The 12,679-nt window shown below is 35.5% G+C and overlaps 1 protein-coding gene across 9 annotated transcripts in view; it reads right to left on the bottom strand.

Moving 5' to 3' along the window:
* Nucleotides 1-4,498: 4,498 nt before the first annotated feature.
* Nucleotides 4,499-12,679, bottom strand: part of LOC120413322 (guanine nucleotide-releasing factor 2) — a 116,837-nt gene continuing 108,656 nt past the window's right edge. For 7 of the 9 annotated variants that reach the window (XM_039574093.2, XM_052711629.1, XM_039574089.2 and 4 more), the window contains 7 exons: nucleotides 11,984-12,007; nucleotides 10,958-11,126; nucleotides 10,528-10,896; nucleotides 10,315-10,467; nucleotides 10,130-10,255; nucleotides 5,383-5,514; nucleotides 4,499-5,314 (listed from right to left, as the gene is read on the bottom strand). In XM_039574093.2, the coding sequence (XP_039430027.1) occupies nucleotides 5,173-5,314; nucleotides 5,383-5,514; nucleotides 10,130-10,255; nucleotides 10,315-10,467; nucleotides 10,528-10,896; nucleotides 10,958-11,126; nucleotides 11,984-12,007 (1,115 nt within the window). In that variant the 3' untranslated portion in view covers nucleotides 4,499-5,172. The remainder of the gene's footprint in view (nucleotides 5,315-5,382; nucleotides 5,515-10,129; nucleotides 10,256-10,314; nucleotides 10,468-10,527; nucleotides 10,897-10,957; nucleotides 11,127-11,983; nucleotides 12,008-12,679) is intronic. The other 2 variants (XM_039574090.2, XM_039574096.2) reach the window with 1 other exon arrangement.

Genomic DNA, 12,679 nt, shown 5'->3' with positions numbered 1-12,679 from the left:
TAATTGCATTTAATCTCACTGTTAAACAGGCTGCTCGCCCACCGTACGAGTCAATCGTGTGTGTGTTGTTGGTTAAACTTACAATTTCATCTATTCCTTGCTCTAATCACGATTTAAGCTTGTTTTTTTTTGTTTTGTTTTTGGTTAGCACATTCACATTGATTATGTCGAAAGCAGCTACTGTTGGGAATATTCGCAAATTTGGGCCTTTAAAATGTTACTGCTTAAGAGAATGAACTATCGCGGGTTAAAAATATTGTATGAAGTATGCGCTTCTAAACATGCTCTTGCACCCAACGTCACTTCCAGGATAGATCGTTCGCAATCCTTTTCCCATACTATTGTTCTATTTGCTAGGAAGTATGCTAGACAGCAGCGCGCGCGGGTTCTCTCGATTAGCTTTTGATATGTGTGTTTAAAGTTAGTCGATTTGTTGTTGCTTGTGGCTTGTGTTTAAAGGTAAAAATGGCAACTTTTGCTCGTATAGAAACGCTACACGCCTAAATAGCTTATAGTTTTGTTTGTTTGCTTATTTGCTTTTTTTTTTGTTTGTTGTTGTTGTGTGTGTTAATCTTAGTAATGCTTGTTGGTAACACGTATTTGGTCCAGCGCACCAATAAGAATTCTACTTAGTCTCATTTTTGTTTGTTTACTTCACACACAAACATCACCCACAGTTTGCTCTAGCCAGTAGACACGTACTAAATCGTTGCTCTTGTGTTTGTATATTTTTTTTTGCTGTGCTATTTGTTACTATTTGTTTTATCATAGTGGTTGAGAGGAAGAGAAGCACTATTTGAAAAATTAAAAACTGATTCAAAACCATATCTGCAAATAAAAGGTAAAATTTGACAATACAATATTCAACAAATTATGATTCATTGCTTTGAAGATAAGATTTCCATTTCCAGTTTTTTTTTTCCTTTCGAGATCTTTTGACCATGTACTCGCAATAAACTTAATTTTGTGTCAAAAACTAGAAGAAAAAAAGTTCACTCAAGCACAACCAAAATGTCATGCTAGTGCTTGAACAGCCTCCTTTTAGACTAGTACGGAGCTCGGAAAAAACGAATACTCCATAAAAAAACGCCCAAACAATGCATTGTAATGGACAACATTTGAATGAAAACAGTCGTTTATGCAACAAGTTGCAAAACAAAAAGTTTTTCAGCACAAATCGTGCATTTATGAATAAATACGTCGAGAGCTAAAAAAAACAAGTTTTGCAACGAGTTCCATACAATTTTTTTTGCGATTCCGAAATTTGTTAAACAAGTAGTAGAACGTTTCAGCATTTGTTTTAAAAGGGGTTTCAATTCGATTTTGTTGTTTTTGCAACAAGTTGAAAAAAGAAGATTTTTTCAGCAGGAGTCGTACATTTATTCAACGAGGTTTACCGAGTTGGATAAATACGACGAGTGCTGAAAAAATCAAGTTTCCGAAAAACGCTTCTTGAACGGAATTTCAAAACAAAACAAAAAACAAAAAATATTGAAAAATGTTACTTTTCGATACTAGTGTTGAAAAGTTCAACTTTTCGGCACCCATTTTTGAAATTTATTAAAAGGTTTTAATTTTCCATACAATTTGAGTTGACAGTTTCACAGCGGAATTACAAAAAAAAAATATTTAAATGCATTTAACACCAGTCCAGGTACAGTTGTTTTAGCAACATAAGTTTCTAAAATATCTTGAAAATATCGAAGTATAAACGAAAAAAAAGCGAAAAAAATATCATACTACACTGGTAATCTATTAAAAAGATTTCACAAAAATTCAAAATAATTTTTTCAACTAGTTCAAACATATTAAAAATGATGACGCAGGAAAATGAATTTGAAACTGTTATTTTATTAACATCAATTTTGATGATTTTGATTTTTTGGGACGATTTTGGAGAGCGACATAAACTTTGAAAAATAATTGCACTGGCCAGAAATTTAAATACAAATACAGTAGTTGTTCGGTAACTGGGCGTTGTTTAACTGGGCTGCTTTTTAACTGGGCGCTCGATAACTGGGCCGTAGCCCAGTTAAAAAGCAGACAAACGTCAAAAAACCAAAACAAACCAAAATGACCGAGGGATTAATGGATGCAAAAATCACATTCAATAAATAAAAAAACTTTTTTCAAACTTTTGTTTAATTTCAAGTTACAATTAAAGAAATATGAAAAATAAGCATTGTAAATAAATTTGAGTAACTTTTATTTTTATATTTCATCTGGAAAATATTATAAATCGGTGGTCCCCTCGTTATTTTTTGTTCAGCCCAGTTAACGAGCAACATTCGGTGACTGGATTACGTTCTCAGCCCAGTTACCGAACAACTACTGTGTTTAAAAAAAGTATTAATTGAAGATTTAAGAAATTCATAAGTTTATGAATCCAAAAATTAAAAAAATCGACAATTTCAAAATTAAAAAATCTGAAATTTCTAAATTAAATTATTCATGAATTCAAAAATTTCGAAAAATAAAATTCAAAAATTAAAAAACAGACTTCCAAAATTAAAAATTTAAAAATTTAAAAATGCCAAAAATCAAAACAATATCAAGAATTCTGAAATATGATTAAAAAAAATTAGAGATCTAGACTAATTAATACATATCGTACTCGATTTACCGAAGTCCTCGCCAAAATTGCTCTCCGGATAATCAAATCACGTAATTTTCATTTTTCTCAAATTTTGGGTCCTGAAATATGACTCCAAAAATGCTCCGAAGTTATTTGATTTTGTGTAATTAAAGATTACGGCAAAAATATAAAAAAAATTCAATTGATTTAAAAAAACTTATAATCTGGAATATAAAAGTTTAATAAATCAGAAGTTTAAATATCCGGGGATTCGAAACTTTAAATGCTGTTCGTACTTGATTTTCTGAAGTCCGTGCCAAAATTTCACTCCGGGTCGACCATTCACGGAAATGTTTTTACTCAAAAATGCTCCAAAGTTATTTGATTTAGGAATTTTGAAAGTTTTTTGTAAAACTTTTCTTATTCTTGTTAGTGCCTTCGTTAAAGAAATAATTGTTCCAAAATGGATTACGATGCAACACACAGCAAAAATTTGTTTTGAACTGCACAAAAACACTTATTGTATCTTGACTATTCACCAATAAAACCGAAATAAAATTGAAAATTTAAGAGTTAAAGCAAGTTTTGAAAATCAATCATAATTTTTTCAAATTTCTTCAAAATTTTAATTTTGTAAATTTCCAATTTCCACATGAGGCTTTCTAGTCAGAAATTTACCATCACATTCAAAGTATGTTTACATGGCAGCTGGAGGTTTGTTTGCATCAGGTTTCCTATCTCTTTCAAGCAAAAGTTCTTTGTCATGCGACTTCTAGTTGGATTCTTTGACTGACCGCTCGATATGTCAGCCAACATACTTCGCAGGGGCGTTCCTTCCGAGCTCCATACTGAGCTTCTTTTCAATGTAAACAAACTGGGAACCATCGAACCGTTGTAAAATCATCCGTGAAGATGGTGACGTGGTGAAACAAATTTCAGCGAATCCGGTACAGTTTTGTGATGGTTTTTTTTTTAAATAAAATTTTTGATTTAAACCGTTTTTTTTTGGGAAATCACAACCAAAAAATCATTTTGTTATGAATAACACCCCAATTTCGCTGAAACTTTAACCAGGGCCATATTTTAACCCCCAAAATCGCCTCCTTTGATGAAAAATTGAAATCCCAGAAAAAGTCATCGAGACAAATATTTTTCTACAACTGTCAATATCGAAGGGACAATCGCGGGTGTTTACAGAACGATGCAAATTGAAAATTATATTCAAAATATTTGTCTGACCTGCAGCTATGGGAGAGAATCATGGCAACGATCAGAAAACAAATCAAATGATTGTCAAACCCCTTCCAAAAGCTTCAAAACATGTCCAGCCAAGCCATGAGAAAGAGAAAATATTGACAAATGGAGAGACAAGAGGAGGGAGGGATTCAACGAGCTAGGAATAATTTCGAGACAGGAAGAGCATGGAAGTATGAAATTTGAAGGGACTGGAAGAAACCATCGATAGACGGAGCTATATTGAGACAACGAAGATCCACAACCAGACCAGACAGGACACTCAAAAATAGAAGTATTTATTTAACGAGAAAAAGGAAATGTTTTTGAAAAAGGTACAAAAACTGCAATAATAACTTTTAATGGTTTAATAACAGATTACTGCACTAGTAGTACACACTACCAAGTAATATTGCAGCAGTATGGTTTTGTGTGTATAAATTTTGACACTTTTTCAAGCTATAAAAAGAAAAATGTTTGCAGTTTGATTCTGTTTATTCGTTGTAGTGCTCATGTTTTCATGTAAAGACGGCTTTCTCAAAAACTTTATTTTATTGTTATTTCAAAAAAGTGGAAATATTTTAAAAGAAACAAAATTGAAAAAGTACAGGAAAATTAGACCTAGAAAGAAACTAAGGAGAAGAAAGGGAAATTTCTGATATGAAATAAAGAAAACCATAAAACTGAGAATAGAGTAATACGCTTGAAATGAAATTTATTTAGATTCTTTGACAGTTCCGTCGGACTGTGAATAAGTTGTATGTGTTGCTTTTGCTATCTTCTATTATTGTTTGATATTTTGGTTATTTCACTTGCTTGCTTGTTGTTTTTTTTCCTAACTTAAAACACGTAATTTTTTGCTTGTTTATTTTATGTACAATTTGCATTGAAATTCAACTTGCAGAAGCTGTATCTTTCGTTATAAATAAAGCAATCACCACCGTTCCTCTCGATGCTTAAGTGTGCTAACATTTTACGCCGCTAAAAAAATAAATTTAATAACACAGCTCAACGGCTCTCTAATCTCGGTGAAATGTTATTTTTTGATATTTTGCTTGCTAAAATAAAACACATTTGCCACAGTTGAGAATTTCGTTCTCCATTTCGCGCCAAATTCAGAAAGCAAAGTCAACCAACAAATTGTCCCTCTCGCAAAGAGGAAGAAATGAGGGAGGGAAACAGAAAAAAATGTAACTAAAAACAACCTAACTTAACCGTGATAAAAGAATTTTTGGTATTTGAGTGTGATACCTCAGCGGCCGTGCGTCCTCCGTCTACTGCTGCTGACTTCTCTTTTGCTGCTCCAGCTGCTGAAGCATCACCTGCTCGTGCTCGTCGCTGCCCTTGAGACAGTTTAGCTTATACTAATTGCTGGTGACGTTCGGTTTGCGACCGCCCCGCGGCTTTATGCTCTCCGAAATCTGCCACATGGCGTCCTCGTCCAGGTAGTTTTCAAAGTTGTCGAAAAAGCCGATGATTTTCTCGTTTTTCTTAAACTGGTACGACCTGTGAGGGGGAGGGGAAAATTTACTAAAATGTTTCTACTTTGCTTTTAAGCAACAACAAAAACTTACCCCTTCTTGAAACGCTTCATGTTTACCACGATGTGGTACTGCTGCCAGCGTTTGGAGAAGTTTATCGAGCCGTCCTGCAGCGTGTCCGGGTTGCCAATGTGCACGAACGTGAGATCCTGCAGCACCAGGCCACTGTTGCAACGAAAAAGCAGAGGAAAATAAGTTTTTTTTTATTTAAAAATGAATTTTAGAACTTTTTATCAGAAATTATAACACACCTTCCCAAAAAAACCATCCAAATACGAGCGAAATCAACTTGGAGAGATCGGGGAGAATTTCCCTTATCCCCTGAAAAAGCGAAGTATCAACTGTTTCCGGCTTCCAAATCCAAAGTTGGTTTTTGTGTAAGAGTAATTTTCAAATCACAATTGATTGATCAGATGGGGCACTTTTATAAATTAAGTATATTGGACAAATGATCGCATTCAGAAGTAACACTTTCGGACAAATATTGGTAAGCAATTGCAAACGATGTCATGCTTCGAATTTCGGGTCGCTTCCAAATCCGGACATCTTATATTGTTTTATCAATTATTTGAACATAATTTCATATAATTTTTCTTCCAAGAAATAGCATTTAATTTATTTTCTCAAATTAACTATTTTTTTACTTTGAAAAATACAATAATGTTATAAAACTATTCAAAATCGTTTCCGAATTTTTGAGCTTCATGTATCTCCAGCAAAATTATTTGTATTGATGTTATAATACAAGATGGTAACTAAATTTGCATTGTAATTAGTCTATTAATTTCCTTCGTAATTAATAATTTTTTTAATGTTAGCAAAAGTTTAACAATAAATACTTTATGATACTTTCCAATACTAAATAAATATAACATAATTTTTTAAAGATCAACAAATATAAAAAATTTCCTCATTTCATATTGTATACCAAACTTTTTTATTGAAAAGATCAGAAACTTTCACTTTCAATTTTTTTTGAAAAATTTGAGTAGTGCAGTTTTCAGTAAATATTAACTAAAAACGAACATCAGAATTTGCTGTGATAGATAACAAACAAACTCACCCTTTTCCAGTTTGGCAGTTTGTCAAACGCGCAAACTTGTTTGCGGCAAAAAATGCAAGATTGTTTGTTTGTTTGCCATAGTCTAATACCTCCTTTAGAAAACTCATTTTCATAGAAAGAATTTGATTTAGTTTCGAATTTTTCGACTACAGTTTCGATAGTTTAAAAAAAATCATATCCCTGCAACGCTTTTTTGCACCACCATACACTATGGCTTAAAGTATGTCGTTTTGAGTTCCATAAAAAATTGTAAAAAACATGTACTTTGGCAATCTAAGCTTTACTGAAAAAAAAAGTTAAATCATGAAATGGGTATGAATCACATTCCCGACTTTTTCTCGATTTTGACGATTTTTTCTCAGCCCCCTAACACTAGAATTATTTAAAGTTTTACTAGTATTATTCCATTTGTTGTCACTTCTTGTTTTTTTTTAATTTTCAAAAAATAATGCAAGCTAGTCATGTCACATACAAAAATATATAGGAGAAAAATATTTATAAAAGACTTATTAAACTTGAATCACATTGGGTAAAAAGTTGTAGTTCATTTAAAATCCAAAGCACAACAAAGAACAACAAAAATCAATTTTAATTTCTAGTAAGTTATTTAACAACTGTCGTCCTTGATTTAGCATAGCATAGCATAGCATTGGTGTCTACCCGTAGCTGCTACTTCGTTATTGACCAGGACCCCCAAACATTGCTCCGTGGACCACAGATGAAAAGTAGGAACCAATCATCACCCCTTCGCAATTTTCAAAGGTCCCTATCGTGCTGATCAATACCGACGCCGGCCACGACCAGAGGTAAGACACGGGGAAGTGGACGGGAATGTTAGCCGATACTTGAGTGATGGGACCGCTATATCGGCTGCGTCTCGGTTAGTAAGATGGGCTTCATTTATTAAAATGATTTTATATCAAAGGCCTTTAAACATATTCGACGGCGTGCCTTCCGATCATCGATGATATGGAATGGACTTGATCCAGCAAAACAACTTGCTAGTCTAAAAAAAAAGGTACGTTTTTATAGAAACTATAAAAAGTGAACAACACAAAAAAACTCATCGGCCAACGAACGCGGAAAAAAAACAATGAAATAAGAAGAAGGTAAAAAACAGGACTGCGCGTCCCCACAGGCACCGCACTACTGATCTATTAAGTTAATACTATGATTTAACTTTCAAAAACATAACAAAAATAATGAAAAGATAGATTTTATACCTGTTTGAACATTTTCCCGGGATTCCAAAATAAAAATTCTAGTTTCCCGGGAAATTTAAAACCCGGGAAAATTTGACGCCCTAGATGTAAACAATCACATGACACCAATACTATAACATCAGCTACAGCTCGATCATTGTTTGCATCAGGACACTGTGACGAGGAGTTCGTCATTTTTGAGTTAAATTATATTTTTTTCACTGGGCCTAGAAAGCCTTATAGGACGTATTAAAACAAACTCTAGATTTGTGAGTAATGACCAGAGTTGCCAAGTTGCCAGACAAATCTGGAAATCCCAGATTTTTTAAAGTTTCAGCCAGATTAAAACTCTCAAAGGCATCATTCCCGATCGGCCATTTGGCGGCCATGTTTGTTTTAGAAAAACATTAAAATCTTGCTTTAGATTTATTTTTTCATTTCAATTTACTATTTCTGGACCCCGAATTCAGAACCATCATTGACAGTCATATTTTAACAAATTTTGCCAGATTTTTCATTTTCTACCAGTTCAGAAAAAATATGATTAAAATGAACGATTATAATCGAATGTAGTTTTTTTTGCCACCAATTGAGCTCGGTGCACCGTTTCCTGTTGGAAACCTGTTCAGGGGTTCCGAAGGTCTGGACCATGCCTATTATTTTTGCAGGATGATGTATCAGGATGATTCCTTGAAGTTTTGTAACATTTCCGACATTGTTCTCAATGATGCCAGATGCACAGATTTGTCTGTGTTTCACAGACATTTGAGCGTGTGTCAGACATTTTTTGACATGCCCAGACTTTAAACAAACTTCATTAAATTATTAATTTGTAAAAATATCAATCGAAACATACCTTGTTAGTCTTCAAATGCTTAAAACGCAATTTCTGATGGATTTCTTCTTCTGTAAATTGATATATTTGACCAAATACCCATATTGGGAGGCCGACGTAATCCGGAATGTCTACGGTAAAAATGGGCCATATTTGCACCCATCTGACAGTTGAACAAATAGACAAATCTGGATCTTTTGCAACCGGAAGCATCTAATTTGGTTTATTCTACCAAAAGTTATAACATTTTTTAAAGAAAAATAATAGGGGTCAAATGACATCCCGAGCGTTTGAGTGTCAAATAACAATTTGCGTTATTAAACCGAAATAACAATTGTTTGTCATTCCGGTCATGACTGTAACATAACCAGTGTTGGTATTTTCGCGCTCTCGCGAGAAAAATTCCTCTCTCTCTCTCTCTCTCTCTCTCTCTCTCTCTCGAGTTCTCGCCACGAGTCTCGAGCTGCCGAGAGAAACTCACCGATTGCCCGTGCTCTCCTCCTCTCGCGAACGGGCTTTCTCGCGAGCCAGAATTTCCCGTTCGCGAGAAGTTGAACGTGTTAGAAACGAACAAAAAACAACACAGCGATTGAAGTTACACCTCTGTACCATCGCCTGGTTCGCATTAATAAGCCTAATAAACAAGTTGCTAGCTTGGGACGAACGGCTAGCACGAGGCGCAAACGAAAATGCGAGCGCGAGAGAGAAGAAAAAAGTAGAGGAAATATGTCCATTTTAAGCCTAATAAGCGGTCGTGTTTGAATGATGCTGGATAATCTGGAGTGTTCCTTGAAATTTACTAAACCAAGTACACCAACGAGTAGAGCAAGTTTTTGTGAACATTTCTGTTTTTTTTTCACTTTCAATAATAGTTATGCTATTCCTATTACAAGCATTTTAAAAACATATTTCCAAAATGCATTCTAATCAGTCGAGCGCATTGGGCAATGCCCATTTTTCTATTTTCAGCTTAGTTCTTTTTTTCTTCCAGCGCTCTTTTGGGACTGCTTAGTGTTGCCAAAATTGATGAAATTGTAAGCGAACACTCACGAAAAGTAGCATTTATAGAGAAAGTTTCCTGACATCACTGGCTCACTCTAACAGGTGCTGCACTAGCATGTTGGTGGTGTTGGTGACCACCCTTTGTTCTTTATTTGCCTTCGCTTCTCGCTCGGTTTTCTTCAGCCTTCGATTGGAATAGGTAGTCAAAATTGAAACGTCAAAAGACTTAACGCGTTTGTTTTTTTGATGGCGCTTGCTAATTATTTACCTGTTTCGGGATTATTTTTTTTAGTAAGTGACTAACTAATGTTCAAAAGAGCACGTTGCCGGTAGTTGGAAGCAATTGCATATCTTAAGCGCTTAGAAAACGTTAGCACAAGTGAAAAGATATTGATGGCGACTTCTCATCTTGCGTGTGGATGTGTGTGCCACCAAAATGATGAGAAATGGTCTCGCAAGATAGAAATTATGATCAAAGGTGCATTAAATTTGTTCTTTTTGGCCAGTGAGTGACATACATTTGCGTGCTTACTCGAGGCGGTGCTGTTGCTGGTAAGTTTATAGCCTAAATAGTATTCTCTCCCTCGTTCGCGAGCGAGAAATGCTTTCGTTCTTCCCGCTCGAATTCCAACACTGAACATAACCACCTGGACCTTAAAAAACAAATGATTTACTCACATGTACGGTATGCACGGCGGATTCGTTTCGCCCAGTGCCTGCCGGTACGCCCGGAAGCTGGAGCTGGAGTCAATGAGTGCGCAGTACTCCTTCAGCCCCTCGGTGATCGTCCGGTGCCATTCGAGCCTGTTGACAGAAACATATTAATTTTCTCAGCTTCAAGAAGTTTTAGAGATTAATCTTACCTCCTAATCGGTGCGGAATCCAGCGCCGACAACAGTGCCAGATACGAGTTGTAGTTGTTGATCTTCCGTAAATGCTTCATTATCTTAATAAATTTGATCACATGCTTTTCCCTATCTTTGGCATCCTCTTGTCTTAAAATTTGCGATCGAGCCCTGTCGGAATAAACGAAATTTGAAGATTCTAGTTTGAAGTTCGCAAAGAAGTCATCTTACCAGTAGGACATCTTGTTGAAATGCTCGGTAAAGGTCGTCAGATTGGGCGAGCGCTCCTCGTTCTGTTCCTGGGCCCAGATCAGCACCTCGGGGATCTCGATCTTGTGGAACAGCTCGGCGTCCAGCAGCGTCATCTGTTCGGCGATCTCCGCCGACTTGAGGTCCAGCAGCGTGGGGGGCGAGGTCATGACGGCCCGCGACGACAGCGTCACCAGGCTGGGCTCCTTCAGGTGTTTCGCCTTGTAGAGGCGCACCTTCTCGATGTATTTGACGCGCAGAAGTTTGGCCATCGTGAGGTGGCCGGCGCAGACCAGCTGGTACACAAAGTTCATCAGGATCTCGAGCAGCCGGAGCGACAGGTCGGGACTCCTGCGAAGGTTCACGGTAGGATTAGGTTCGGTAACTTCGAGAAAATGGAACTGGTACTTACGTCAGATCGTTGACCACGCGCACCAGCAGCGAGAAGGACTCCTTCGCGGCCTTTTGCTTGGCGTCGATCATCTGACAGTGGAACAGCGAGTACCGGTGGGTCAGCTTCTGGATCAGCTCCAGCGGCGAGATGAACGTGCGGAACGTCGTGATGAACGCCTCTCCGTAAGCTGGGTGAGTTACGTTGATTATTTGTTGTTGAGTTGGTTATTTATGGAAAGTAGTAAAATGAGAATGATTATTATAATGCAATGGTTATCCCTTAATATTTTTTTTATAACTAACACCATTTATTTTAGGAGCGTGCAGAGTTTTGAAACGAAGCGTAAAAATTAAAAAAAATATATATAATAAAAAAGCGTTTTTGCCGTCAAAAATACGAATTCATCGAAAAATAGTTCATGCTTAACTGTTGCGGCGTAATGTGTCGATGAAAGTAAAATTATCTAAGCTACAAAAGCTCAAAAAATCAATGGTTTTACTATTTGTAAAAAAAAATAATGAAAAAAAAAATAATCAGAAACGTGTTAGGCGCTCTCTTTACAATGTCTCTTTAATTTTCTTTTCATAAGATTGCTACGAGAGAGTAAAACCAAAAAGAGAGAGAGCGAGAGAGTCTTCTCAAAAGAGAGGTTAAAATAGAACCGAAGAGTACAGGAAAACAATTCTGATGAAGAGAGTTAACGTTATTTGCTGCAAAAGCAATCGCCGAAAAACAATTGAAATAAATAATTATTTATCTAATGTTAGTGGCAAAGCATAATAATAAAGTTAACAATTGCAATAAAAAGCAAAAAAAAAAACAAATTGTCAAATGCGATAGTTTGCAAATTAAATATGTTCAAAGCAAATTCAAACCAAAATTTAAAAAAGCATTTCAAGCTTAAAACTCAAAATCATGATTTTATGAAAACTGAAACATTCTACAATATGATCAACACTATCGATTTCAGTGAAAATTGCACTGGCATTTTTTTTTTCTTCTGAAAACAACGACACTGACTGATGTTAATCGTGGAGCTCTTACCATCTTCTAAAAACTCATCAGTTACTGTTATTTTTATTACAAAATGTGCCGATTTATTCAAAAACATTTAAAAGTGCGCCAAGTGGTGTTAAAATTTTTATATTTTGGGGTGGTGATGGTGGTGGTGTTCGCGTTAAGGTTTTGGTGACATTAACGAGGTGTGAGCGACAAAACAACGGGGAGAAACGAGAGAGAAAAGGGAAAAACAATCATGTGGAATCCAATTAGATTTTAAAAAAGGTGAAAATAAAACGATTGCATTGGGGGTTTCGTGAAGATTTGCGTTTCGCACTGACAAAAAAAGTTATTATTTTTGAAGGGCCGAATTCGAAAAAACACACAAATTCTATGCCTTAAAACAAAAATCACTTATCAAAACGTTTTTTTTAAAGCTGTCTAAACGACAAAATTTAAAAAAAAAACGACAGCATGAATCTATTCTAGAAAAATCACCCTTACATTTTACCTTAAAAAATCTAAAAATCTCATAGAAATGGCGTGTTTTTTTCGTTCAGTGTATTTTTCAGAAAGCTCGTCAAATTTCCTACACGTTTGTCTTGACCGATTTTTGTTTTGTTTTTACAGAAAGATTTGCAATAGGATTAGAAAAAATGCCAAATTGCCCTTGGTCAAAAATGTAAACAGAAAAACAAAAAATATTATTCAGTTTAGACATTTACTAGTTATTTTAAACAT

Source organism: Culex pipiens, chromosome 1 (genome assembly GCF_016801865.2).
Source record: "Culex pipiens pallens isolate TS chromosome 1, TS_CPP_V2, whole genome shotgun sequence".
Classification (NCBI taxonomy): Eukaryota; Metazoa; Arthropoda; class Insecta; order Diptera; family Culicidae; genus Culex; species Culex pipiens.
Note: the sequence above shows the minus strand (reverse complement) of the source record. Positions and strands in the feature narration are given on the sequence as shown.